The 27,555-nt window shown below is 51.2% G+C and overlaps 10 protein-coding genes across 10 annotated transcripts; 3 read left to right on the top strand and 7 right to left on the bottom strand.

The window, feature by feature from the left end:
• Window positions 1-230: 230 nt before the first annotated feature.
• Window positions 231-1,964, top strand: N7515_006703 (acid phosphatase DET1; the record flags this gene model as incomplete). The annotated part of the gene is made up of 1 exon (XM_056667447.1): window positions 231-1,964. The coding sequence occupies one exon, from the start codon at window positions 231-233 to the stop codon at window positions 1,962-1,964; it is 1,734 nt and encodes a 577-aa protein (XP_056521043.1).
• Window positions 1,965-2,431: 467 nt separating this feature from the next.
• N7515_006704 (uncharacterized protein) lies at window positions 2,432-3,574 on the top strand (the record flags this gene model as incomplete). The annotated part of the gene is made up of 2 exons (XM_056667448.1): window positions 2,432-2,783; window positions 2,892-3,574. 2 exons carry the CDS (start codon window positions 2,432-2,434, stop codon window positions 3,572-3,574), a joined length of 1,035 nt encoding a protein of 344 aa, XP_056521044.1.
• A 1,887-nt stretch (window positions 3,575-5,461) lies between these two features.
• Window positions 5,462-6,886, bottom strand: N7515_006705 (uncharacterized protein; the record flags this gene model as incomplete). Its single annotated transcript, XM_056667449.1, has 1 exon — window positions 5,462-6,886. The coding sequence occupies one exon, from the start codon at window positions 6,884-6,886 to the stop codon at window positions 5,462-5,464; it is 1,425 nt and encodes a 474-aa protein (XP_056521045.1).
• A 3,072-nt stretch (window positions 6,887-9,958) lies between these two features.
• N7515_006706 (uncharacterized protein) lies at window positions 9,959-11,792 on the bottom strand (the record flags this gene model as incomplete). The annotated part of the gene is made up of 2 exons (XM_056667450.1): window positions 9,959-11,495; window positions 11,575-11,792. The coding sequence occupies 2 exons, from the start codon at window positions 11,790-11,792 to the stop codon at window positions 9,959-9,961; spliced, it is 1,755 nt and encodes a 584-aa protein (XP_056521046.1).
• Window positions 11,793-12,960: 1,168 nt separating this feature from the next.
• Window positions 12,961-14,283, bottom strand: N7515_006707 (PQ-loop repeat-containing protein; the record flags this gene model as incomplete). The annotated part of the gene is made up of 1 exon (XM_056667451.1): window positions 12,961-14,283. The coding sequence occupies one exon, from the start codon at window positions 14,281-14,283 to the stop codon at window positions 12,961-12,963; it is 1,323 nt and encodes a 440-aa protein (XP_056521047.1).
• A 974-nt stretch (window positions 14,284-15,257) lies between these two features.
• N7515_006708 (uncharacterized protein) lies at window positions 15,258-16,227 on the bottom strand (the record flags this gene model as incomplete). Its single annotated transcript, XM_056667452.1, has 3 exons — window positions 15,258-15,394; window positions 15,420-15,808; window positions 15,863-16,227. The coding sequence occupies 3 exons, from the start codon at window positions 16,225-16,227 to the stop codon at window positions 15,258-15,260; spliced, it is 891 nt and encodes a 296-aa protein (XP_056521048.1).
• A 638-nt stretch (window positions 16,228-16,865) lies between these two features.
• On the bottom strand, window positions 16,866-19,307 carry N7515_006709 (SH3 domain-containing protein; the record flags this gene model as incomplete). The annotated part of the gene is made up of 4 exons (XM_056667453.1): window positions 16,866-17,951; window positions 18,008-18,819; window positions 18,873-19,211; window positions 19,280-19,307. The coding sequence occupies 4 exons, from the start codon at window positions 19,305-19,307 to the stop codon at window positions 16,866-16,868; spliced, it is 2,265 nt and encodes a 754-aa protein (XP_056521049.1).
• Window positions 19,308-20,536: 1,229 nt separating this feature from the next.
• On the top strand, window positions 20,537-22,522 carry N7515_006710 (serine/threonine-protein kinase; the record flags this gene model as incomplete). Its single annotated transcript, XM_056667454.1, has 1 exon — window positions 20,537-22,522. The coding sequence occupies one exon, from the start codon at window positions 20,537-20,539 to the stop codon at window positions 22,520-22,522; it is 1,986 nt and encodes a 661-aa protein (XP_056521050.1).
• Window positions 22,523-23,445: 923 nt separating this feature from the next.
• On the bottom strand, window positions 23,446-24,465 carry N7515_006711 (mitochondrial 54S ribosomal protein uL15m; the record flags this gene model as incomplete). The annotated part of the gene is made up of 2 exons (XM_056667455.1): window positions 23,446-24,052; window positions 24,149-24,465. 2 exons carry the CDS (start codon window positions 24,463-24,465, stop codon window positions 23,446-23,448), a joined length of 924 nt encoding a protein of 307 aa, XP_056521051.1.
• A 766-nt stretch (window positions 24,466-25,231) lies between these two features.
• On the bottom strand, window positions 25,232-27,190 carry N7515_006712 (uncharacterized protein; the record flags this gene model as incomplete). Its single annotated transcript, XM_056667456.1, has 3 exons — window positions 25,232-26,346; window positions 26,423-26,696; window positions 26,756-27,190. The coding sequence occupies 3 exons, from the start codon at window positions 27,188-27,190 to the stop codon at window positions 25,232-25,234; spliced, it is 1,824 nt and encodes a 607-aa protein (XP_056521052.1).
• Between the last annotated feature and the right edge of the window lie 365 nt (window positions 27,191-27,555).

Below are 27,555 nucleotides of genomic sequence, written 5' to 3' on the forward strand. Positions count from 1 at the left end.
CTTGTTTTCTGTATAGACGGGGCTTATTATTACCCCTGCTCTTCTGTTTCTTCAGTTTCATCGTTGGTTTCCTCACAGTCTAGATTCTAATACTGGCCCCTCCCCCGCATCTCGAGTCCACTACTTTGCATTCCCCATGATACTTCCACCATGGGAAAGCCACGGGTAAGACTCTGTTTGGGGGTGTTTGGAATATGTATGGGCTCAAGCTGATCTTATGCCTATCATAGATGATCATTCTGGTGCGCCATGCACAGTCAGAAGGCAACAAAAACCGCGACATCCATCAGACCATTCCAGACCATCGCGTGAAACTCACGCCCGAAGGACATCGACAAGCGCAAGACGCAGGGCGTCGATTACGTGACCTTCTCAATCCTGATGATAAACTTCACTTCTTCACCTCCCCTTACCGGCGGACAAGAGAGACCACCGAGGGTATTCTCGAATCCCTGACCTCCGATACACCTTCGCCTTCGCCCTTCCCGAGACATACAATCAAAGTTTATGAGGAACCTCGGCTTCGGGAACAGGACTTTGGCAACTTCCAGCCATGTTCCACAGAAATGGAGCGCATGTGGATGGAGCGGGCGGACTATGGTCATTTCTTCTACCGAATTCCGAATGGCGAGTCCGCGGCAGATGCTTATGATCGAGTGAGCGGGTTTAACGAGTCCCTCTGGCGTCTGTTCGGCGAAGATGACTTTGCCAATGTCTGTGTGCTCGTCACACATGGGCTCATGGCGCGAGTGTTCCTCATGAAGTGGTATCACTGGAGCGTGGAATACTTTGAGGATCTTCGTAACATCAATCATTGCGAGTTCCTCGTGTTGACGCACAATCCCGAGAATGGCAAATACGTTCTTCAGAACAAGCTTCGTACCTGGTCAGATCTTCGAAAAGAGCGAGAGCGCGAAAGTGCCTCCAAAGAGCAGGCCCCTGCACCCACCACCCCAGCGGGGCAGGTCGATCATGTTCCAATCCGGCGCAAATGGGGTGGTTGCCCCGATGGCTGCACTCACGGCATGACTGTAGACGCCAAGCTAACGTTGCGAGCGAGTTTACTAAATTCCATGCGTCATAGCCATGGCTATCCAAAGCACACCGACGACCATGTAGCCAACTTCGGCTCGAAATTGCAAAGATCTGTATCTATAGACGAGATTGTGTCATCTTCTGAAGAAAGCGCAGCTCAAGATGATACCGTTCGCAAGTCCAATGCTCGACGAAGTTCCAATCCGCAGCACACAATTCGCAACGATGTCCATGGAAACACCACGAAGCATGGCGAGTCCAGTTCAGATGCCCGACCAAGTCTCGGCACATTGCATTCAGAACGAACCAGTCACCACGGACTCAACCGAAACAGCGAAGACCATCATGCACACCACCCCACAGCCTCTTCTTCATCCTCCGCGCACCTAAAGTACGCTCTCCTCCACTTGGGCGGTCGTGACGGCGGAGGTTCCATGAGCGGGGCGAACAGTCTCGCCCCATCCGACGACGAAGGCGACGACCACCATTATGACCACCACCGTGTCCCAACCCCTTCTAGCTCCATCGCTGGCGCATTATCCCATGCGAACCAATCTAATTTCGCCTTCCCGTCCAACTCCCACACCCGACAACAAGGACCCTCGCAGGAACTTGAAGACGATGGCGACGATGAGATGAGCGCCAATCCCACGGAGAAATCAAAGAATCCGCGCCTGCATCACCCTCACCACCATCACCACCACCATCACCACCAGCAGCAGCAACACAATCTTTCATCAGGCAGCCTACCCGAGCACCGAATGGCCAATATCCTAGGTGACGGAGACGAATCCTCAAACCCCTCAGAAACACAGAGCCAAAATGCAGAGACGTTCTCTACGGGTTATCCGTCTCATCTGCACATAGAGGAACTATCATTGGAAGAACAGCAAAAGCAAGACCAGAGTATCCAAGGGAGCGTATATTAATACGGCTGTTTTCTTCATCGATGTGTCGATTGATCATATATCTGCATACTTCTTTCCCTGCGTCTATTTCCATTCTAAGTCATGTCCCCTTCTCGATATTTACACTTACGACCCGCGATGACTGTTTGGATCTCGATTACCCACTAGTGCGCATCTTTACATATTCATAGCATCAATTCATTTTCGGCTTTGGCTCTGGTGTGATCATCCTTAACACCTTTTTTACTTGGCTCTGATAATCTGATTGGCTTCTTTCCATTCTTCCTCCGATCAAGGTTCATCCGAGACTCCGACCCGGCCTATTTCTAGGCCGAGTAAACCCTAACCCGCATCCCCTTGGAACCTTAGCAACAGCCTCAACAACAATATCCGACTGCAATATAAATAGCATAGAATGATACTGCAGATTCCCATTGAGACAGCCTCAGCAATTTAATTTACATCTCTCACCATAACAACAATCAAAAATGATCTCTCTATCAGAAGTCCAAGCCTCAAATGCCCAAATCGCTAAGATCTTCCCTCCAGGCCTCGTTGCCGTCTTCGTAGGCGCAACAAACGGCATCGGCGAAGCAGCTCTGAAAGAATTCGCTCTCTCAGCCCGCTCCCCACGCGCCTACTTCATCGGCCGCTCCGAAGAAGCAGCCGGCCGCATCAAAACCGAATGCCGACAACTGAATCCCGAAGGAGAATTCATCTTCATAAAGGCGGACATCAGTCTAATCCGAAATGTTGACCTTGTCACCCGCGAAATCCAATCTAAAGAAAAGAGTATCAATCTCCTCTTCCTTAGCTGTGGGACTCTGCGTTCTGGTAAAGGTACAAGTTAAACCCCATTGACACACATCATATACATTGGTTGTCCATCACCCAAACGACAAATTCATAAGTTATCGTTGGTAGTCCGATTCTAATGAAAATATACAGACACCACCGAAGGCCTCCACACCATCCTAGCAGCCGCCTACTACGCCCGCACACGGTTCATCCTCAATCTCCTACCAGAACTAAAGTGCGCAACCCACCTACGCCGAGTCGTCACCGTGCTAGCGGGTACACACGAAGGCGCCATCGACGAAACCGACTTCCAAGTCAGGAAGATGTCGATGCTCAAGGGACGAGGGCAGACAGTTTCCATGACCGACTTTGCGCTGGAGACGCTGGCCGAGAAAGCGCCGGAAGTCAGTTTCGTGCACGATTACCCCGGTGTCGTGAAGACGGGGATTACGCGGGAGGTTAGCTCGCCGATTGCGCGGGTTCTGTTCCGAGTCGTGAGCGTTATCGGGCCGCTGGTTTATATACCTATTCGAGAGTCCGGGGAGAGGCATTTGTTCTTTGCCACTAGTGCGGTTTATCCGCCCCGTGCTGGTGATGCGGTTGGTGTGAAGATCGTTGGAGGGGAGGTTGTGAGGGGCACGGATGGGGTTGTTGGGAGTGGGGTTTATAGTGTGGGTGAGAAGGGGGAGGCTGCTGGGAAGGGGGCTGTGAAGGTGTTGGATGGGCTGAGGGGGATGGGGATGAAGGAGAAGGTTTGGGGGCATACTCTTGGGGAGTTTGGGAGGATTGTTGGGTCCAGGGGGAGTAGATTGAGGTTCCAGTTGAGTTGTTGAAGACGAAGTAGGATGCTTGCGTTTTGTGTTGCATAAGTCACGATAATAATCAATTTCTTCGAGATTCTCCAACCTAGTTTGGTCCTGGTTGGAACGTAGAACTGCCAGATTACCGACAGCGCCGTTGCTCCGAGTCCACCTTTTAGGGCTTTTATAGGCACTTGCGTATGTTGTCATCGGCGGTGATTCGGTACACTTAGACGGTTAGATCGCGGGAAACTCCGTCCAACCTTGAGCTGTTGTTGAGATAGACGTCATTTTATCATTGTATGAACATGCACGAAGAAACGCTGAACTAATTTCCGCCTGAACAGTCTCACAGTCTCTCATGGACGTCCGAAATTCCCCCGGCTTTTGAGGTCTATAGATCCGATGACGTCAACTTACCTAGTTACTGTGTACACAGTACACAGTAAGTTACCGAAGCTTGAGTCTAATGCATAACGACGGGAGATATGCAAGTTGTCTGTTTACATGGCTGACAGTTGTACAGTTGGTAGTTGTACAAGCCATGCATGTATAGCCTAGCTAATAGTCGCCTAGGTACCAGCATACATACAGGTAGGGCGGGAGTATCGCAAGCTACGCGGGAACCGACAAGAACATGGCTTCTACAAGCTACACCAGAGATCAAAAGTATTGCAGCCTAGGCAAAGACAATAGTTTGCCACTGATTTATTTATTTAATCATCTCCAAAAGGATCTGCACACCAAATGCCCGCCACTATCTGTTGCCACAGACGTCAAGAACGATAATAGGACATGCCCAATGGGAACCGGGGCGATTCTGCTCGACAGCAGCAGGGGGCGAATGGTGGAGAGGAGCCAAAATGAAGAGAAGGTCGGTCAGGTAGACTACATAAATACAGGTAGGGCGTAGGGACTGACCGGACTCTCGAAATGGAACATTGGACAGGCGAAAATGGGCTTCATCAAGGGCTCCAGTTCGCTCCGTATAGATTCCAAGATGTTAACAGGGCACTCGGGATGAAGAGATCGTGATCCGTATAGCCAGTGAGAGTTGGTAGAGGGGTGATGGATTTTCATCATGCAGCTTAGAATGGTTGAAAAGGATCCTTGAATTTTTGATCGCGTTGATCGAAGAAGTCTCATCGAGAAGGGATAGAGAACAAGTCAAAGAATCTCAAAAAAAAAAAAAAAAAAGGAATGAATAGTTGAATTTGAAATGAAGAAGCGAAGAAAATGATTAACCGCGCATAGCGTGTAGCGCGGCCAATGGGAATAATGTACCGAGATGAAAGAAGAAGTAGAAGAAAGAAGAGACTCTTAAGGGTAATCACCGCAAGACAAAATGTCAGGCATAAAACAGGAGGCCGAAGAAATGGACCGAAGTCATGGGTAATAAACAGAGAAGTCAGATTTTGGGAATTCGTGATAGTCGTGACGGCGGCCCCGGCAGCCTTCAAATGGGAGGAGCGAACATGGGATGAAAGGCCCGAACATCATGAATTCGGGGAACATGATGACATGACGATTCAGGTGGCTCAGAAGTTCGCATCGCAAGCTTGCCGGGGGCATGCCGATGTCCGCCGTGGGAGCTTTTTTTCCTTTTTTTCCGGGTTTTGAGTTTTTATACGCTTTGCCGAACGAGAAGCAGCGGACGCAGAACAAAAGTACTTTTCGGGTGACGCGGCAGGCCTGACAATTGCGCTGAAGCGGGTGAAGGCTAGCGAGGCAAAAAGGCGGAGGGCGCAAGATTGGAAACATTTGAAGAAGAAACGGCATCGAAGTGATTCCCATGCGACTCGCCCAAACAGACGTTGAAAGAAGTCTAAGATTGCAGTAAGAAGTGAAAATCAAGGGGGGACCATTCGACACCGTCTGTTGCATCCGGAGTCGTGGGCAGAACAGAGCAATGACTGGCAACTAGGCTGCAATCATTGGCTGCTGCATGGTAGGGAATGCACTGTTGCACATGTAGTGCTCGAGGTGCTTCGCACAGTAGGTGCAGCCACACGAGGAACCGTGACCCGTCCACATACTCTGTGCGAATGGCAAACCGTAGGCTGGAGTATGATGATAGGATGGGGGCTGGGACCGAGGTGGGTGAGCCATGTACTGTGGGGGTGCGTTCCAGCCCCGCGAGTAGGGCGGGGGAGGAGGCGGGTTGGAGTATCCCCAGGGACCAACCGAGTAGTAGTCAGGGGTAGTGGGACCGCTGGAGCGTGCGGAGGGGGGCGAATATTCGGACGCGGTTGGGTTGAGCCAGGAGTTCTCGATTTGTGAGCTGCGCTGGTACTGCGGCGGAATGGGGCCTTCGGGTGACATGAGGGGCTTGACGACAGTCTGGCCGCGAACGACGTTGGTCTCGAGCGGTGCCAAGGTTTGGCGTGGCTCCTGGGACCGAGCCGTGGCCTTGGCGCGCCAGGTGTCCCAGTGCGCACGCCACGAGTTGAACCCATCCTGCTTGTCGTAAGTGCACTCGTGGATCTTCCAATCGAAAGCGAAAAGCCATTCCAGCTCCATGTGATTCAACTCGGCAACCGGGATGTTGCTGACCTCAGCCCACGATTTGTTCTGGAAAGTGTTGTCATCAAGGAACTTACTGCCCAATAAAAGGGCGACAGTCAGCATGCGATAGACCTGGCTACTGTCTGACTTGGTGACGGAGCGTTGGGTGGACAGCAGGCGCATTCGGCTGGCCATGTAGAAGAGGCCGAGGAGAATAGTAGCACTTGGGAGGCGAGTCGAAGACAAAATTTGGAAGACGTATTTCCGAAACTGGGGGGGAACCGAAGATCCTGGGTGAAGGCTTCGCACGAGGTCAATATCTGCTAGGTTGATGTTGGTCTCGAACAAATCATACATTCCCTGAGCCATCTCTGCCACAAAGTCGGACATGCGATCCATCTCATAATCCAGGTGAGCTGCGACACCTCCAGTAGCCTTTTCCTCCTTGCGGGGTTGTTCGGGCTGCTGCATCGGGGCAGTTTCCTGTCGACGGTACTGAGGCGGAATCGTAGCGTCCATGGGCGGGAGCTGAACGTTGTGGCGCATTGCGGGCAAACCGGAGCCGACCATCGGGTTGAACATAGCAGACTGGTTCATCTTATGATGATCGCGAGCAGCGTTCATCTGTTGGGCGGACTGGTGGTGGGCATTTATCGAAAGGGGCTTGCCGTAGCAGAGCGATTGCGAGTATTGTTCGATGAACTCATTGCCGCTTTGGTGGTAGCGAGGAGGGAATCCTGCATGACCAACCGGGTAGAACGATGGGTCTTCCATACGACCACCGTTGACATGGGGAGGTGTAGGCAGGCCATGATGACCTGGGACGAAGAAGGACGGCATCGTGAGAAAGGGAGGCGGGTTGCCAGTTCAGGACGGGGAGTTAGACGGATTCTGTGGCCGGGGAAGGCAAAGAGTCAGCACACAAGACCTCGGGATAGGCGGGTAAAGCCAGATGAACCGAGAGACGAGAGATTCGTAAGAGAATGGAAACGAACCGTCTACTCCACCAGACCTGATCCTGGGGATGGGGGAGGGGGAGAGGGGAGAAGAGCGGGTGCTCAGCGAGCGGGATCGCTCTGTCGTGTTCCTAATAGGCAATCTCTAGTTGAATGACATGGAGGTGTGTTCACAATAATCCGACAGACGAATGACTGAATACAAGACCGGAAGGAGCGTGGGTGAACGGTGAATCGCACACTGCCTTGAGCCGTGAATGACGACCGCAGACTTGCGTAGGAAAGGCGGTGGAATCACAATCCAGTCAATTCAAAAGGTGCTTTGAATAGCCGAAGCGAAGCGGTGCCTAAAAAGCTACCGCGAAAGGGTGAACCGAACGCGCTGGGAGCACGAAGAGCACCGGTAGATGAAAATTTCCCCACGCGATTAATGCAAACCTCACAGAATGAGGTGAGCAACGACACTTAGTGAAAAGCTCGTTGACACGGGAGAGGTTGGGATACAGAAAAGAGGTTGAGAAGAAGGATGAAGAGGAGGAAAAGTGTACAGGGGCGTTGTGTGGGAAAAGGCCGTTGGGTTGCCCCGGTAATTTTACATGTATTTGGGTTACGGAGTATTTGGTCACTCGGCCCAGGTATGAAAATCCTATTTAAAAAAGCATTCATCTCTCACTCCCATTGGTTCTATTGTGTAGCAAATCATGTAGCAAATATGCTATTAGATGAATCAAAATGTTCGATTATGTCTAAGATATATTCATCCGAGCACGAAGATGACTGATTTCATTGAATTTTCTCAATGACGAAGTTTACATCGTGAATACCCTTTAAAAATATCGATGCGACGTTCATCGCACGAGTTCGGAACGGATCAAGTGGACAGGGCACAGTGCATGTAATTTTGTAATGTCAGTATTGTAACGTGGCAGGCTCCATAGAAAGAGGGCCCTAGACCCCTAAAGGCGAATTCGGTGATGCAACGCCCGTGTCACTGGTTCTTAGTATTTTAAGTACGGATATCAAAGGGAGAAAAAAGAAATTAGAAAAACTAAAAAAAACTAAAAAACATAAAAAAACTAAAAAACTAAAAAAAGTCGCTCCACATTAAACTCCCGACTTTAAGGACTTTTCTTACTAAGCTCATTTTTCTTCGTACTCTGTTCAGTGTATGGAGTACGGAGCATCAGGGGTATTGTGAGGTTGAATTTGAATAGATTTGAATTCTTAGCTATTGAAATATTTACTAATTACTGTGTAGTTAGAAAAATCAAAATCTACTGACACACTAAAAAATCTTCAATAAACATCAACAATTCTCACATTCCCTCCGTTGCTCGGCCTACCCCCTTAGTGGCCCGGGTGCCACTTGGTGACTTGGCAAAAGTTGTCCGAACTCTTCCATCCACAGCCACCAACATGATTACAATTTACACACAGACATACCCTATTTCCGACTTGGGTATAACACAATAACTACAACTACATACAACCTGACATCTATCCTTACAGTAGTCGGGGCCATTCACCATCCTGTAATCACACGCCCCCATTACCCCGTACGACCAAGCAAGGAGAGACCCTCTGACAACCAGTAACCCACACTCACAACACCATCCTACACAGTACAATGTACTCTCTAGATTCCTCTGACATGTCAGACACAGTCTGACTGGCCACCTAGCCAGCAACTTTGACTCGGGCTGTGACTCACTAGACAAATTCCACCCTCAGGAGCCGGATGCTGATCCCTGCAGAGGGAATACTAGTAGCGTCATGCCGCATGGGCGGACATATGCCGGAGGGACTTTACCCTTCAGAGGCAGAGGGCTGAGAGGGGGAAGAATCTTGTCAGATACTTGTTCCAAGCGCCAGCTATTTACATGTACCCCTCTAAGTTGTATGTTGGGGACTGTGCCTATCTGCTTAAAAGGCGCATACACCTTTCACTCTGCATGAGAAAAAGGAAAAAGCCCCGCATATATTGAACTTATTTCTTTGCGTCTAGAATGCATTATTAATTACTTTTCTTTTGGCCAAGGCAATAGAAACGTGCATAATTAGTATGACATCGTTCTAGAAAGTCCCTCGGACCTCGTGTTCTCCTATTTTTGTTGGCGCGGGTTTCCCCCCGATTTCTGCACGCTACAGCCTGTCTTTCTCTAGGGCGTGAGAGCATGTTGGTTCTAGAAAAGATGCAAAATTACGGATCAAAGGATCCATAACCCGACCGGCTACTTCCGGCATTTTAACCTGAAAACACCATCTCCATCTTCTGCTGTGATTCGAGTAGGAAGAACTGCCACAGTACGCAGTAATATTCTCGTGCGTAACCCTATCCAAGTAACGTGGAAGAACTCGGGGAAACGCAACCAACCCCCCTTCCCGTCTCAATGTAGCGGGGGAGGCGAATTCGAAGGAAGTACAGAGCGATCTGGATTCATGCTGCTCATTTGTCCTGATCAGGTCTGACTTGGTGCCTTGTTTCTTGTACTGTTGTTGGCTTGTTCCTATGCCGATATTGCATGTAGTTCGAGGGTAGATGTTCGATCCGTTGAGGTGATTGGTGTTGGTTATGCTGCTTAGTTTCGGGGGTTTATATTTGGGTCAGGCGCCCTGGTCACGTCTCGATAGGTCGGTTTGTCAGAGGTGGTCATCAGTGGGAGGATCATAGGATGCACTGCCTCTGAGGGTGGGCTGTGACAACCCGCAAGCGTACTTGCCAGGTGATGAGCGTAAAGAAGATTAGGTATACTACACAGTAGTAGGTTAGTTCACATAGAGATCTGTTGGCAAATGGAACGTCGGGGGCGCTGTTAAGATAGGTACCAAACCTACCTAGGTCAGGTACATATCATAGAATCAATTGAAAACCCATACAAAGGGGAAATAGTGAATGTATTAAGGTATATGACTAAATACTCGACCCGATGAGATTATTCACAGAAGAGATATCGACTCAAAGGAAAAGCGCCAGAGCGGCGATAGCACCTAGGGCAGACACAGCACCGGACACAGTAAAGGACGAAGCACCGTTAAAGATGGGTGACGTAGTCGCCGGGCTGCTGCTATCGGTGGTGGCGCCAGTTCCAGTGGCGACAGGGGTAGCGGCCGCAACAGAAGAGCTAATGTCTGTGACGCCCGGGAGGTTGGCGCCGACGTCTGCACCATTTCCAGTGGCGACAGGGGAAGCGGCCGCAACAGAAGAGCTAATGTCTGTGACGCCCGGGAGGTTGGCGTCGACGTCTGCACCATTTCCATTTCCACTTCCACCAACATGCGAAACACCAGTCTGGACAGGACCAGCCGGCTGGCCCGCGCCAGGTGCAGTGGTTGCCACGGCAGTTTGAATCGGCACCGAAGTGGTACCGACAACGACGGTCTCGGTCGTGACATGCGTCGTCTGGTCGCGAGCCGGGCAGTCGGTCACTGTTGCCGGGCATTCGGTTAAGGTTACGGTTCTGGTAGAATGGATCGTCGAGATCGTGTAGTCGTTTCCATTTCCAGGTCCACTGCCGTTGCCAGATGGGCCTGTGGGGCTGGGTCCATCGGCGGTGGTGGTTGCATCAACGGGGCAGACGGTGGTCGAGACAACGATGGTCTCGGTCGTTGTGTATGTTGTCTGCTGGTCGGCCGGGCAGTGCGGTACGGTGGTGGGACAGGCTGTGATGGTCGCAGTGCGAGTAGTGTAGATTGTGGATGTTGTCATGGTCTGCGAAGGTGCTCCGGTGGTGGAGGTGCCGGTGGGAACCACGGGAGTAGAGGTTGTGAGGGTGGTGGTTCCCGTGGAACCTGGTGCTCCAGAAGTCGTTGCTGGCAAGTCGGTAGTGCCGCTAGATACAGTGTTTGCAGGCCCGGTAGTGGCGGTTCCCGTGGATCCTGGTGCTCCAGAAGTCGTGGCTGGCAAGTCGGTAGTGCCGCTAGATACAGTGTTTGCAGGCCCGGTAGTGGTGGTTGTCAGAGTGACATGGCCGGGGGTGCTACTCGGCGAAGTCGGGGAGACGTGGACTGACGATGAGTGCGATACTGTTCCAGTGCTGGTGGTGCTCGACGAAGTTCCCGACACGCTGGGGTTTCCAGTAGCGGAGGCAGAAGGGGTCACAGAGGCCGACGGGGTCTTGGTAGGGGTCGTGCTGCTGGGCTCGGGAGACGAGCCACAATTCTTTTCAAGCGAGAAGTTGTTTACATCCACTGTCGTACCCGAGGAAATCGCACCAGGGCAACTGATCACGACGAAGACGTCAACATCATGGGCCTCAGGGCTGCTGGAAGCCGTCCACTGCTGGGAGACGGTTGTCCAGACACCGGCTGTTTGAGGACTGGGACCGGAGTCTTCGCCATCGAGCACGATATTCACGGTGCAAGCGGTGGTGCTGTCATCTGCGCTATCTGTCTGGCGGAAGTCGAAAGAGAAAGTATAAGTCTCTTCCGCGTCGACTCCACTGACTGTCTGGACCAAGAGTGTCTGCGATTCGACAGCTTCAGGGCTCAGATGTCTATTCCCAAGAGAAGAGAGTTAGTCCAATTCCTCCAAGAGATTTGCGCGTCTGTATAGATGCCCAGGGAGGCACGCACAAGTATTCATCGTCAGGAGAACGATCCACGGGCGGTAGAACAGTCCACACACTGTCTCCCTGGTCAACGGTTTGCAGAGACCCATCGCGAACCAAGTTCACAGCGTCACAACCCGAGACTGGGGTGGAAGAGGGAGATGTCTGAGCAGGAGCGGTGATAGTCAGCGCAACAGCGGGGAGGGCGTGGGCGAGCCACAGCAACTGGTTTTGTGCTCTCATATTTTAGAATCCTGTACAGAGTAAGTGAAAACGAATGGACGGGCGAGCAAACACCACGAAGCAACGATCGGCTTAGAATTGGAATTCTAGGTAAGCCAAGTACATAAATCAAAATGAGAAGAGGACGGGCTTTTAGACTGGGACTGTATATAGCCCTAGTGTGTTCTGTACATTAGTACCTTCGTAAAGTGAGACCTTTCCCAGGTGCTCGAACGCTGTTTGCCATCGAATAGCTTGTGGCGTTCTCGCTCCACTGGGACGATTAACTGACAGGAAATCCGAAGCGAGAATTGACATGTTTGAGACAAGACAATTGGTCCCTGCAGGGGTGTGATCGATCGAATTGAACTGTCAGGTACACATCGGAGGAGATTGGAGGCTCGTGTTATTCTTCCCCTTAGGGCTTGTGTGCAACGTGGCATGGCTTAATGTCTCGTTTCCTTGGAGTTGTGCTGATTTATGATTCACACTGTTTTCCAAGAAGTACCCACTGGGAATGGGGCCACTAGGAAGCCTCTCGGTTGATCTGACCGTCTTCTGATCCCCCGACCGGCGCTATCGCCGTGGCCAGTGGCCTGGGCCACCCCGGGCCTGGCTCTTCGCTGACCTTTTTTTTTTCTTGAAGAGATTTCGATAAATTCCCCAGGGCTGGCCTGTTGCCAAGCTCGGAAACCGGCCCATTCCCAAATATTAGGCGATATAAGCATAGGGGTTGTAATTTTCCGACAATCGTACTGTGCAAATGATTTCCATTTAATATATAGGTAGCCCATGCCCGGCTGTTTCTCGGCGTCCAGTCTTTCTGGTTTAACCGACGAGACACGCATCTTCTTCAAATTCACAAATGCATTGCATAACCAAGTCCTCATGAGAGGAATGCCATACCCCAAAGAAAGGGTGAGCTCCTATGTATGACATCTAAGCCCCGAACGCCCAGAGAAAAGTCAGCCCTGTAGAACGGGGCAAAGAATGGGTGAATGCGAACGCCCAATATCCCAATGACCGAAATGTACCCGAATGGCAAAAGAGAAGACAATGCTAGAAAAGAAAAAGGAAATGGAGGTCCAAAGACCATGGTCATCACATCATGAATATCATGACTGCCCTCTTTCAGAATGTGGGCAGCAAAGAAAACGCAAAATAAAGCAGTACATATCCATGGCCACGATTAAACGGTGCCATATCGGACTCGCTCTCTGCCTAACAGAGCTTGTCCCTCAGGCAGAGCCGAAGACCGACTTGACTCCCTTTCAGGCGAGGCAGAGGGGATCCATCCGCGCATCCAGCCGGAAACACGTCTCCAGCGACTGCGACCACGCTTCTGATCATCCCCATCACCACTGATGAAACTCTCGTCATCGCCATGCTCCGGACCGTCGCCATACATAAGGAACTGAATACCCATGAATCCGTCCAATCCGAGGACACCAAAGGCACCCAAAAAGAATGGGAGAGAGCGCCCGATCCATTCCCAGCGTTCGTTACCGTGGGCATCGGCCCATCCGCCTCCGCCGTACGGCGCGAAGTTAGACCAGGCGTTTGGGTTGGTGAGCAGCGAACTGGAGTAGAAGAGGTTCCCGCAGAAAGCAGCGATGAAAAGGAGTGGGGAGAGGCCTTCGGTGCTCTTGCGCTGATAGTTCTTATACAGCTGTGGAGGGCGGGAGCCAAGATACAGGAGCGTCGACATCCACGAGAAGACGCGGCCGATGATCTCGACGATAGCCTCTCGAGGCGCCTCAGAAATGGGTGGATGAGGTTTCTCAGTAGGAGCAGCGTTGGCGAGCACAGCACAGAGGAGGGAAGCCATGAGCATGGTTCGAGGAAGTGCAAAAGGCATGCTATTCACGCTGCTGCCCATTCGCACGGATCGACGCGAGGAGCTGAATTTCTCATTTGAGTATGAGGCAGTTTGCCCGGAGGTTGAGTTGAATACTGACCCGGCTTGCACACCTGTGTCCTTGGTCTCCGAGTGCTTGGGTTTCATGTCGACGGGTCTGGAAGTTTGATAGTCGGATGCATGGCCTGGAGGAGGCACGCCTTCAATTATGTCTCTACGAGCCGAGTCATGTGAGTGTAAAAGGCTGTGATACCCGCCATTTTGGCGAGCTTTGTAATGCGTGTACCAGAAGAACTGGATCACCAGAGCGACGTCAACAAAGACATAATAACTGGCGACCACCACCTGCCACCCTGCTTGCCGGGTGTATAATGCTCCGACGAGGTTGCTTGCATCACCGAGACACCAGATCACCAGGAAGAATATTGACAGTCCCGAAGTCGATTGTGCTTGGAAGTTCTTGTAGATTTGTGGCAGTTGTGCAAAGAGCCACGAGACTATGCTGAGGGTTCCAAGAAGGGAAGAGATCGCCGCGAGCGGAGTGGGGACGCAGATGTGGAGATGGGAGGAGACGGCGGTCAGGAAGGGCGATGTCGGTTCACAATGATCCGGAAGAGTTCCAGAGAGGAAGGTGTATAACAATGGAGGAGGCATAATATATCGATGCTATGCCCTTGTGGGTTGCCCGGTGCCTTCGTTGAGCCACCAAAGAGCGACAGAAAGTGACTTGTGCGCTTTAGGCTTCGGCGGCAGAAGCGGGCGTCGAATTATGGGGTAAGAGCGATAAGCGAAGGCGATGTAAGAGTGAATGAAGCAGGCGAAAACAGAGTGCTTTCTAGGTCTACCCAAGCCGAATGAACAGATCAAACAGAATGGGGAAATAGCAGCATCTAAGTATGTGAACGAAAGGAGATTGGGAGTTCAGCTCGGAGCGACCAGGTCATTCTGAAATGTCACGAGAGCTTATCGAAAAGCCTTTCCAGATTGGGGCCAGCAGATTGGATGACTCATGCGATAAGCCGGGCGATCCTTCCCTATCAGGTCTACACAGGTGGCTTATCAGGTGGCTTATCAGGGCGTCTCACATTTGAAATCGCACGAACCCGGGAATGCGGGGCATTGGGGGTAACACACCCTTCTCGGGTTACTCAGGCCTTGATCTAGGGCTCCTGGGCTGTCATGACCTCATTTCATTAGTCTTATATGCGTAATGCCATCTTATCTTAACTCGGGCTTCATCATCACCCCCCGCACCCCGCATATAAGAACCTTCCAAGTGCAATGGATTCATCTGCCGGCTAGGCGCGTCAGCCATTCAGCTGCCCAGAGAAGGTCTGTTTAAGTACGTCATTAGTAGTACTAACTGCTGCAAACTGCATTAAAACACAGAGATAATCACCCGTCATTAGCTTTGAACGCCCAAGCCAAGCCGAGACAGCAAGTCTCCGCAAATAAGGGTATACAACACGACAGGTAAGGATTGAGTATAAGAAATACATGAGGAACACAATACTATACCTCGCCTTTCGCGGCATGTAGCTACTAGCTAGCCTCGCAGTATGGAAAAGCAAAACAAAGAGCAACGAATATCAGGAGAATCATCACGGTCATAATGCAGTCGTTCCAAGCTATTTCAACTCAGTAATCATCCTCACCACGGTGCCGCGAATGACTGCTATGCCTATGGTGACTGTGACGAGAGTGTCCGCCATGAAAACTGTGAGAATGTCCGTCATGTGAGCCATGAGAGCGTCCATCATGACCACTATGTCTCGAATGGCTACTATGACCTGAGCCATGAGAGTGTCCGCTCTGATCACTATGCCTCGAGTGACTCCGATGACGATGATGATGGTGCTTCCGACGATGGTGATGTCCGCCATCATCGTCACGCTTCTTATGATCCTTCACCTTATCCTCCAGAAAGTTACCCAGCAAAGCACCACCGATCGCACCCAGTAAACCATGTTCCTTCTTATGGCCGAGATAATAACCCGCCACGCCGCCAGCGAGCGAACCCCCGAGTCCGCGGTCCATGCCCCGATCAGTCTCTGTGTCTGTATCAGAGCGGTGCTCGCGCGCTGCATGCTGTGCATCTTCTGGCTCTGATATGTACACGGCTGGCGGATGCGGGCTTGCGGATGGTGTGTACCGTGGTTGGTCGGCCGGGTGGTCGTTGCTAGGCTTGGTGTTATTCTTCATCAAGTGACGACTCGGGTGTATCGCTACTCACTAGTATCCTGCGTTCTCAGGGACTCTGACCTGCCCATGTTCGTAGCCTGTCGGGGTTACCGGGACTGGGTAGTCTGGGTGTCCTGTCGGCGTGTAACTTCTCTCTTGAGCAGGTGCATAGGGTTCGGGTGCGAGGTGGTATGCATTTGGCTGTGGAGCATAAACGTGGTTTGGGTCTGGAGGGGATTGGTATGCTTCTGGACCAGGACTGTATCCCTCTGATCTGGGGTTCTGGTAAGGCTCGGTATTTCCGTGTTGCTGGTTGCCATATGCAGGGTACTGAGAGTGACCGTCCGGGGGGTAGTGACCGACCCCACCTGGAGTAGGCGTTGAGTATGAACTGTAAGGGTTGTATGGATCTGCCATGATGATGCAAATGAGCAAGAAAAACTTTTAGTCACGAAAGGGGCAAGTCAAGGTCTTATATGTCAGACGGTCTTATGATCAGCCCTAACATCATGGTGCGGCTGACCAGCCCGCACGACCCTCGATCTTCACCTCTGGAATGTACTTGACTTCCAATCAAATACTCTTGAAGTTGATTTTGGCTTACGTTGAAAGGGGAGTGTGATGTTTCTTTATTTTAGTTGTACTTGGCAACTGATTTTGTATTGATGTACGCCAGTTTAACCGTGAATGACAAGATGTAAGGAAAGAAGGACAAAAGCTGAAACAGAACAGGGATGACTCGGGGTATTCCGGTGAAAAGTGAGAAAAAAATAGACAAGAGCATGGTATGAGAAGGACTGGCCGTTAAAAGTTTTGGGGTCACACCGCTCACTGGTGCGATGGAATGTAGGACAAGGACTTGCGCCAAGCAGTGGTATCAAATCAACAGGCCAAAAGAGAAGTGAGATGGAACGGAAAAGAAGGGGGCCAGCCAAATGCAATGCGCCCAGCGCATTCACAGGCCTCCTGGCCGTCCTCGCCAACGAAGGCGGGTACATCTATCGACAGGGGGTGTTGAGAAACTCTTTCTAACCCGCTTAGGTCGATGCATTCTGCTATCCACACACTGTGCTAGAGCGCTTAGCCCGCTGTGCCATCCAGTTTACAAGCAAGTCATCAAGCTGATTGTTCATCTCCTTGAGTCTCTTGCTTTCTTCTTTGAACAAACGACCGGTGACCGGATGATCAGGACCAGCAGGGGGTACATTCGACTTGTCATGGACAATGATGAACAAATCCCGAATGTCGTTTTCTTCGTCCAAGTACGATCGTAGACTGGAATCACTCCACGTGGGGGTGTCAACGGAAAGAGTGTCTAGAGATCCAGGAGCCGCTGTGTCACCCTTGGGATAACTTGCGTCATTTCCAGATGATGATGGCGGGGATGGTGGTGAGAGAGAGCGCACATCATTCGTCAAGCCACCTGTACCTGTAGAAGTATAGCCTTCGACAGGAGAAATATTGACAGGGGACTCGGGTTCATTCCCAGCCGCCATAGTAGGAACAAACCTCTGGGGTGGAGATGTAACAGACACAGATCCAGCCGTCGGTCGGTCCGCATTATTAGGTTCTCTCCATCGTGCTTCACTGGATGGTCGATCAACAGGTGATGCCAAGGGGTCCATGGACTCGAGCGGAGTAGCAAAAGGATCCGTTGAGGGACTTGGCTGGCTGATAGGCGATTGCAACACAATCTCGCAGTCTTCGTAGCCACTTTCTTCCTGTTCTTGAATGGGCACCTGTCGGAGGCTCCTCTCAGCTTGCCTCTGGTTGATAGCGTCATTTTCTCTGTGGAACTCGGCCATTGCAGGGTCGAGGACAGGGTCGACCTTCATGATTCCAGGGGGCTGCTTTTGTAGTTTATTGACCGACTGTTTCTGGGGCTTCGAGGGCCGTTGTTGTTCGGGTGACATGGATTTCGATGAGATGGATTCCATCGATGTCTTGGGTTGGGGTGATGTGCGGAGTGCTGATTCTGCGGGAGACCTCTCTGGGTCGTCAAAGTCATCTTTGCTCTTCTTGCGCTTGAACAACCCGCTGAGCATGCCAGGCTTCTTATCCTTCCGTTTCTTCTCATCTTTTTCTTTCACTTTATCCTGCGAGCCGGAACCTTTCTCGATAGATTCTGAACTGAGGCGAGGCTTCATGAAACAGTTAACCGCTTGATTCTTACATTAATCCACGCTAAGTAACGTACCTCTTTCCACTCAGCCAAAGTGTTGCTGCTTTCACCTTCGCGGATATCGCGTAGAAGATTGGGAGTGAGCGAAATCTTCTTGGGCTCGGCAGTATCGTCTTTGAAGAAGGAATCGGTGTTTCGTACAGTGCCATTTCTGGATCTACTGACAGTGGGTTCTGTTTCGTGCGCATGAGTTTCAGATCCGACTGAAGAGAAGTTGGTTGTGATTGATTTACCTTCGGCCTCAAAGAATTCCTCGCTTGACGGCCGTCGTTCGGAGCTGGTACGTTGTGAGTCCTGTTTCTCAGCACCGTTGACATCGACCTGCTCTGCAGAGGGCTCTTTCTGAGCCTTGGTTCTCAAAGGTTCCACGACAATATCTTCAGCTTGCTCTTGCACGTCTTCTTCTTCTCCATCCAGGGTCTCGTCGTCATTGAAGAAGTCACCGTGCTCGGAGTCATCGTCCGTGGAATACTCGACGTCGGAGGCTTCGATGTACGTTGGAGGTCCAAAGTTAACAGTTTTCGCATTTCGACGGCGCATGGCCTTTTTCAAGGGATTCTTCGACTTCTCATTGTTGTCGCCCAACATGGTCGCAGACAGATCCACATTCCTGTGCTTGTTCAATCGTGCGAGTCTTTCGGTCGGCGTTTCGATGTGTTCGGCAGGAAGATAACCAATGCTTCCATCCTTGACCACGCGCACAAGCCACCAGTAGCTGTTGCTATCGTCGAGAAGAACCATGGTATCACCCTTGGCGGCATTTGCTTGTCCATCAACCGTTGCGACGAAGTTGTGAAGCGCGTAGACGAACTCGAAATCAATATCCTCTGTATCACATCAGTCAACGTCCACATTCTGTATACTTCCCGAGCATCCGTACCGTCGTCGATGGAAGGCGAACTAGACAACTTGTCCATATCGTCGTCCATCAGGTCGTCACTTTCACCATCGGCCAAATCGCTGTCCTCATGGTCGTAGTGATTGTCATCGCCGTCATCTTCCTCGTCATCTGGTTCCCGATATACCCGTTTGTCACCGCGGTAGGCATGGTTCTTGTCCGGTCCACTCCTTATCTCCGCATGCGAATCTTGTTCAGCATTGCGAATCGAAAGCTCTTGATGGGGAGCAGGCCGGCCGCCCCCAAGAGGTTCTGGAGATTCAGGTTGTCTAGAATGATCTTTGGCGGAGGGCGCGTCGTGGCTTTGAAGGTCCAAGGTATCTAGAGGTAGACGTCAGCCCTTTACCTTCGAACCAATTGATCTCGCGACCCGGAAACATTGGACTTACCAGCTCTGATCATTTGAGGTCTCGTCATGTTGCGATATAAATGAATGTGGCGTCAAAGCAAATGGGGTTCAAACAAGTCGTGAATATAAGGAGTAGTGGCTAGCGATCCAGAAACATGAAAGTTGGAAGACCAGCGTGGGACAAAAACAAACGTAACGCGCAAGCTCCGTGGAGTTCCAGTACTGCAAGACGCGAGTACTAAGATGTAGAAGAGTCGGCTGGGCCCCTCGAACTTGGCGATTGACCTGAATGAGAGACAGTGCCTTGAAGGAGAATGGTGGGGGGGGGCTGGTCTGCACTTCGTTTTCCAGCACGGAGGTCAAGAAGAAAATTAATTACTGCCAGAGCGACAAGGGAAAAGGATAGAATGAAATGAGAAAATAAAAACAAACAGAAGCAACATCCAAGGCGACGTCGAGTCTGAATGTTCCTTTGACATCTCCAGAGTCAAAAAGGAGACCCCAAAAACAAGCGCCCCTTGCGCGCGGTTAGAACCATGGCTCCGTTGACCCCTGAAACCCCATATGCAGAAAATAGTGGCCAATGCTTATACTTCATGGCTACGGAGTACATACACGTTGAATAATTAACTACATGCATAAGTACTTGTTTTTGATAGGAATATGTATAGAGTATATAGACAGTCATCCCATGAGCAATACGGAACTGTGTAGGTCAAAGTATCCATACTGTGTGGTTATGTGGATAATTCATTCAATGTTGTGGAGAAATAATCAAAGAGACACAATTAACCACGTGATGTCCCTATTCACTGCTGTATTAATTATTATTCTTGGCCAGGGTTGTTCAATTCACCCTAATTGTGCAGACAGTGCAGTCATATGACCTTCCGGTCAGTTTTCGTCCACAATGACTAATCCCGTATTGTGCACCGGAGCTTCCCGCTTTTTTCCGACTTTCCTCCCCTCCCACTGGACTGGACTACTTGACGAATACCTCACTTGTGATTCCTCTTTCACTGCCGTTGCTTGTACCCACCGTGTCTCACCTCGAATAACTTTTTCCGTATTATACGAATCTAAACCTCATTTCAAACTCTCTCTTGACTATAACTTCCTATATACTTCACGACTTCTACAAGCGCGGCGCCCCCGCTTTATCATCACGCCACAATCTCTTTGACTCCGACCATCCAAAACCACACAGAAAACACCAAGCAGGGGGTTGTATAACCCTACTGCAAGCCTGTCACGATCTCGCAATAACGTTACTTTGTTTCGTGCTCCTCCCGGGAGCATGGCACAAAGCGAGAGGGTCGGATTGGCGAGCGGATTGGCAGGCTTAAGGATTGAAACGCAGTTTCATGACCGAAAAAAGAACCCTCGATGGGCAGATCTTAGCAGGAGGGAGGCAACAGCAGTGGGCGATGGTATCGAGAGCGATCACACCAATCAAACTCATGATTATGCGCATCGCCGCGATACTGATGAAGACCACAGTTTGTTGAGTGATCTACACTCAGTGACCCCTCCCATTTCTGTCCCTCGTCACGATGAACAGCCTCATCTTGCGGACGATGCCGACAACTTCCCACACAAGCCCGATGATGTGCAAGGATCTCCACTCGACAGCTATCTACAGGCTCATCGACCCTCGATCTCTTTCAATCCGAAGGTCTCCGTGGAATCCGGAAACCAAATTCCGTTAGAGGAGCCACTGTCAACCGGAGATGTCAAGAAGCTCCCGCTACAAAGATTCGAGTCTCGAAGCTCTGGACTCCGAAATGCTCTCTCGCAGGACGATGACCATCCTGAGCCGAAGCAGGAATCTCCTAGTTGGAGTCCCAAACGGTCTCAGGCTCGGAGTTTCCCGACCGGACAATCCCGAGCCCAGTCTTTCGCGAAGCCTGAGAATGGCTCAACCGTGGGCTCAGAGCACGATCGTCCGACGTCTCTGACGTCTCAATCGACAGTATCCCCAGTCACGGATGGACTACGAACCCCTCCCGACAGTTCTTCCCACTCGATATTCTCGCCATTTTGCGTTTCGTCGCCATCTCAACCTTTTCCATCGCCCGAAGAACGATGTAACTCTTGGTCGGGTGGTATTTCAACTCCCTTTGGAAGCAAGCGCAGCTCTACTCTCGATCGTAGTGGCAGTCTTCGGAACTCGACACAGCACAGCTCCCGCCGATCGACTCTATCGAGTGGCAAGTCGCCCGCCAGCATGTTTCTTTCCATGTGGAGCACCAGCGAGGAGCCTGCTCCACAGCCTGATGACGAAGGGCAGATGGTCGGGGATGATTATGTTCTTGGAAAACAAATCGGCTTTGGCGGCTTTAGTACCGTCAAAGAGGCATACAAGGCCGAAAAACACGGTGAAACCAAAACCCTTGCAGTCAAGATCGTCAAGAAACAGATCACTGGGCGAAGTGAGCAAGAGAACGACGAAGTGCAAGCGGAATTTGATCACGAAGTCCGAGTCTGGCGGTACCTCAGCCACCCGCATGTATTGACGCTTGATGCCGTGTACGAAACAGATTACGCCACGTTTTGCTTCACCAAACTTGCTATTGGTGGCACTCTTTTTGACCTGGTCCGACAAAATCGATCTGGTCTGGAGATACAGCTAGCAAAGAAATATACATACCAACTAGCATCTGCGATTCGTTACTTGCACGAGGATGCCAGGGTGGTCCATCGAGATATCAAACTTGAGAACTGCCTGCTCGATCCCGTCGAGGGTCCTGATGGCACGATATCTTCGAACTTGGTACTGTGTGACTTCGGCATGGCGGAATGGATGTCCATTGACAACGGCGGGGACTCTCCCGATCCGTATGATGACGCTGCTGACCGTCCGCCGCCGCAGCAAATGGGCCCTGCAGGATCCAGTACCAGTGTCGCTGGTAGTCTGGAATATGCGTCCCCTGAATTACTCCAGTCAGTCGGGGGTGTCATTCACCCATCCGTTGACATTTGGGCCTTTGGCGTCATTGTCTATGCTGTCGTCGTCGGCTCCCGGCCATTCCAGGACGCTTTTGCGCCCCGCATCAAGGCCAATATCATTAGCGGTACCTGGGACAGCAATGCCGTATTTGGTGGTATCCAGGAGGACCACCTCCGTCAGGATCGCCAGAATGCCCTCGACTTGATTCGCGGATGCCTTGAAATGGACCCCAACAAACGCTGGACTATCCGGGATGTACTGGCATCGCCCTGGCTACGCGAGGTTCGTGAGACGGCCGAACCAACGTCCCCTGATACTGTGTGGAGACTATGAGCCTGCTCTTCTTCCATCAAAAGTGACTCTAATCTCATATCCTGGACTACCTTTCACCGGCTCCATGGATGACGGGATTCGCATAACGTTCTAACGTCAACATTTCTGCTTACGACGTGGTGGCTCTCAGTTCTCCAGCGCCGACAATTCAAGCGCTGGTGCTTCTGAGAACCTCTACGGTCAAAATGATACCCCTGCGTTCTGATCTGGTTTGTCTTTTGTTCTTGCTTTATTCGGGCCCAAGATTGGCACCATCTGGCTTTTTCCTTTTCGTCCTGTTTTTTTTCTCTCGCGATCTCTACTCAATATCCCCACTCGCAGTGTGTTTTCGGTTTCGGTTTTTCGGTCTGGTTTGGTTCGGCTTTTGGCATCGCGAGACGTTTTACGATTTTTATGGCTACAGCAGGCGCGGCGTTCTCTTATTATTGCCCTTTGGTCTGATTCGGTCGCATGAGCATTCTTTACTTCGGGTTATTGGTCTGATTTTATGCGGTTATGTGGTTTTATGTTGTTATTGGGTTTCCTGGTGTACGTTTATACCCGCGGATCTTTGCTATCTTTTTCTTACTGATCTCGCTATGTCTGTATTCAATTTGTTGAGGTCTATCTGGGGGACAGGGCTTTCCTAAAAATAGGAAGACACAATAAGAACCCATTCCGGTATTCAGTTCATGTCTACGTATCTTTGCCTTTGATATACCTCCGGTTACCTAAGATAACTAGTCGTCAAACTCATGTCTTCAAGGACATTCTATATGTAGAACCTAATAGACTGGGAGAATGTAAAGAAAAAGGCCAAGGGCCATTTAGATAAATGCAAAGCCTAACATATCGAACAAACCATATTTATACAGCAGATCGGCCTAAACCAGCCTCAAATACAAGAAACCAAAAAACCATTCTCAACCCCTTTAGCCACAAATCTACCAAAGCCTATTCTCCGGCAAAACCTTCTCCTTCTTAACACCAGCCGCCGACTTCCTCTCCTCAGGAGACTTAAAGAACAGCGAAGGTCCCTCATCCGGCTTAAGCAAATGTGCCAGATAGCCCCTATGCGCCGGATCACGATAATACTCAATATCGCGTCTTTTCGTCGGATCCGGCAGCCGATACTTCTTCGCATGCATATCAATAACGGTCGACCACTTCGCCGTAGTCTGCACCTTGGCCAGACGGTGCAGATTCTCCGAGCCGCTGGCACGGTCCCACGCCGCAGAGAGGAAAGAGTGCGTTTGGCCGTCGAGAATGCGGCGGATGGACGAGGGCGTGTAGTAGCGGGTTGTGACGGAGCCGCCGGCGGCTTCGATGGCGGCGATGGCAGAGGCGGAGGCGCGTGAGGCGACGACGTGGATGGGTTGTTTTAGGGCTTCGCTGCCGTCGCCGAGGATCTTGAGCCCGTCGATGGGTCGGCTGGTGCATTTGCTGTCGTACAACTCTTTCATTGTTATGGGTCGGTTTGGGTCGATGCGGCCTTGGTCGATCCAGTATTGGATTCGGTCGAGGTTGACGACTGCCATGTCGACGGAGAAGCTGGATTGGAGATTGGGTTAGAGAGGTATACTAGTGTGATTTTTCTCTGCTTTTGTTTCTTTTTTTCTTTTTGATTTTTTTCTTGGTAAAACTTACATATTGACACCGCCGCGTTCACCATGAACGATGATATCTTTCGTCTGTCCACCATTGAAGCCAGCAGGGACCTTTCCGTGCTGGCCCTGACCCTTGTGTCCGCGACCGGAGGTCTTACCCTTCCCCGAGGCAGGACCGCGGCCTCGACGGATGCGCTTGTTGTAGGCTCCTGGGGTGTCGGAGAGCGAGGCTAGAATGGAATTGGTGCGGGTTTGCTGGGATTGGGGGAGGAGGAAGGCGAGAGGGGAGGCCTGGTGAATGGGACGGGCGGCAAAACGTGCCAGCTGCGTAGGCAGCCCCATCAACCGGGGAGTCATGGTGTGTTGTGGTTGTGGCTTTGTGACTCGATGGTGTTGGATTCGCGGGTTTGGTGGTGAGTTCCGAGATCTCTGTCGGAGCGGGTTATGTTTGGTCCGTTCCGGGGCCCCTGTCTAATCCTTCTACTCCGTACTATGCGAGTACACGACCTCACCAAAATCTTGCTTTTCGCTTAGATTATTTGGAAATTGGTTTCAATGTTCCTGTGAAGATGATTAGATGAAATAAGGGTTTTCTCCGTTCATTTCACAAGCAGTTACAATGTGCCTCCAGACTGGCAATAAACAATCTACGTCAACCCTAACCACTGATCTATTCTAAGGTCCTACTAAAATTATAGAGAAATCCAAGAGACTGAGTACTTGTGGTAAATGTAAAATTGATATGCTGCAGAGCTAAAGCTAGTCTGCTAAATAACTCCTTTTGTATGCAAATGCAAGAGCAGCAATACGCCGCCGATGAGCTCAGGGCTCTGGCGGACACGATGAAGCAAACCCATGAATAACGCCGTAAATGCCATCCCCGAGGTAGTTCTCGTCTGCAGGGAGGCCGAAACCCAGTTTCCATCTAGTATGAAGCGCCGAAGGTATGCACGATGCGTGAAAAGGAGTAAATCTGTACATGTAAAAGGGAAGAGGAAAACAGGAAAGAGAAGGGGATAAAAAAAGTGTACAGTGAATGAGAGGGGTTTTTTCTCGTGAAACGGGTCGTAGCGCGGTAAGTCATAAACTTAGGAGATGGAAGTGGCGAAAAGAGAGGAAGTGATTAAGCAGGGTAGTTGTTGGATGGGTAGATGGGGTGGAGGTACGGAGCTTGGGACCACGCGTCGGGTTGGATGTACGGCAACAGGCCGGTCTTGCGGGAGGTGGTACCCTTTGCAAGCGGCTGATAGTGCATTTGATCAAACGGAATGCTGCGCTGTTGCTGCAGGGAACTCGACGGAGGTGGAATGAGGAGAGTGTTGACAGAACGCACGGGCCGGTAGGGCGAGTTGCGGTCGGCAAGGAAGAAAGAAGGAGATAGATGTGTCTGCGGAGTGTGGACGGAGTAGGCCGAGATGGCCGGCGAAGCGGCAGCAGAGGACACGCCGAACGGGCCCTGGTAGTGCCGGCCTAGGTCGGACAGCGGGGCGGTGTTATAGACGCCCGACGACATCGGAGGCACAGAGAGAGGAGGCATCTGTTGCCAGTTCGGGGGCCGATTGTAGATCGGCGGTATGATGGCGGGAAGATGGGAAGCCCCCTGAGAAAGCGTCTGAGGTGTAGAGTAGGAGGTTGGAAGGGGCGGAGCCTGGTGAGGAGGCGGGAGCCGAGAATGATTCATTGCTGCCACCGGGGCAGAAGTGGGGGTCACGACGGGAGGAAGGGTGGGCATCGCATTCATGGCAGTCACCGGGACCGTCATCGGAGCTGGCGGAGTAGACGTGTTGGAAGACAAAGCAAGCCGCTTGGTCGGGTGAAGCTCATCAGTCTCATCGCGACTTCGTTTCCGACCGCCTCCCATGGCGGTCTCGCCACCCATGTGTTGGGGTGGCAGAGAGTACGGCAGCCCATTGAGTGGCATGTAGAAATTGGGTTGTGACTGAGGCCGGAACGAGTCGGTGCCAGGCGAGGGTAACTTGGACGATGGCGAAAGCGATTGCATGCGGGGAGGCGAGACCTGGAGCATGGCGGCTGATTCGACCGGCAGCATGGAGGCCTTATTGAAGTAGTCGCCAAAGAGCCCCAGCTTGGTTTGCCAGCGGGACCATTCCGCCTCGGACGAGAAAAGATCATAGCGAATGTTGCTCAGGAACTCGACCTCCATGATGTGAATCTCGTGCACCGCGATGCCCGATACCTCAGCCCACGTCTTATTGGTGTAGGTGTTATCGTCGAGGACTGTGGATGAGTCAGCAATTCTGTCCAATCAAACCATGTGAGGTGAAGGGCGGTGAAGCTGATAAGGAGTACTCACATTTATTGCCGAGCATCAACGCAACCGTCATCAACCGGAATTCGCTGCCTTTCTTGCCTTTCACCCCCGAGTTGAATTTCTTCAAGCGGTAAATAAAAAGCAGAGCCAGGAGGATAACATTCTGGCTGACTTGTGTGGTTGAAAGAATCGTTGCAACCCATTTCTGGAATCCAACGGTGGGGATCGCCTCGGGCACGAGGGAAGGAACGGTGTATTGGCGATCTTCAATGGCCTGCAGTTTCGAAGTCTTCTCGAACCAGAATAGACACGTCATCTGATACAGAAAGCGTTAGATCATGCTATGGCCTCCCAAATGTCAATCTATAATCTTACCTGAGCTGCAAACTCGGCCAGACTGCCCTTGCTGTTGTTGATGGACGAAGGAACCCGGAGTTGCGATCCTCCTGTCGAACTGGTGGATTTCTTCTGTGCAGTTGGTTCTGTCGCGGGAACCTCCTTAGTCGAAACGACATGTGATTGGGGCTTCATGGCAGCCATCATCGACGAGGAAATTGAATCGAACTGGGGTCGCGAGTGGGCGTAGTGGTGAGATGGCCCATGGAGATTCCCTCCATGTGCAATAGGCGGCATGGCATTGTAGGCGACGCCGGTCATATCGAGAGGAGGGGTAGGCAGACCGTTCCGAATAGGAACGATCTGACAGCCGCCCGAGGTCTCCAAGGCTTTGTATGGGTGATCTGCAGTCAGGTCGATGGTTGAAGCTCCCAGTGTCGAAAAGGAGGAGTGGAAGTCCACAGTTGAAGACATAAGGAAAGAGAGAGTGATGGATGTAGAGGTCGACACATGGATAGTATTTAATATCTTTTTAATAGATTTTTTGAAAGCAAATAAAGGTGTCGGCGGAGAGAACCGAGGAGGTTTCAATGACCCATGTTCCCTATTAAAGGTGAATAGTGCAAATGACAGGCAACGGTCGACAATGGTTGAATGGGTTCCTGCCCAATTGGAATGCAATCAAGGAGGGAAGGGCGTGGAGTTGATGAGGAAAAAGTGAATATAGAACGATTCACCTAGGGAGGTTTGAATGATGTATATAGAGTAGCCACAATAGACCCCATTGAGGAAAGTAGTGATAAACCAGTTGAGATCCTGGTGACTCCACTTTGAGGAGA

The sequence above is a fragment of the Penicillium bovifimosum genome (genome assembly GCF_028826915.1).
Source record: "Penicillium bovifimosum strain IBT 22155 chromosome Unknown utg000005l_segment0_segment0, whole genome shotgun sequence".
In the NCBI taxonomy this organism is placed as follows: domain Eukaryota; kingdom Fungi; phylum Ascomycota; class Eurotiomycetes; order Eurotiales; family Aspergillaceae; genus Penicillium; species Penicillium bovifimosum.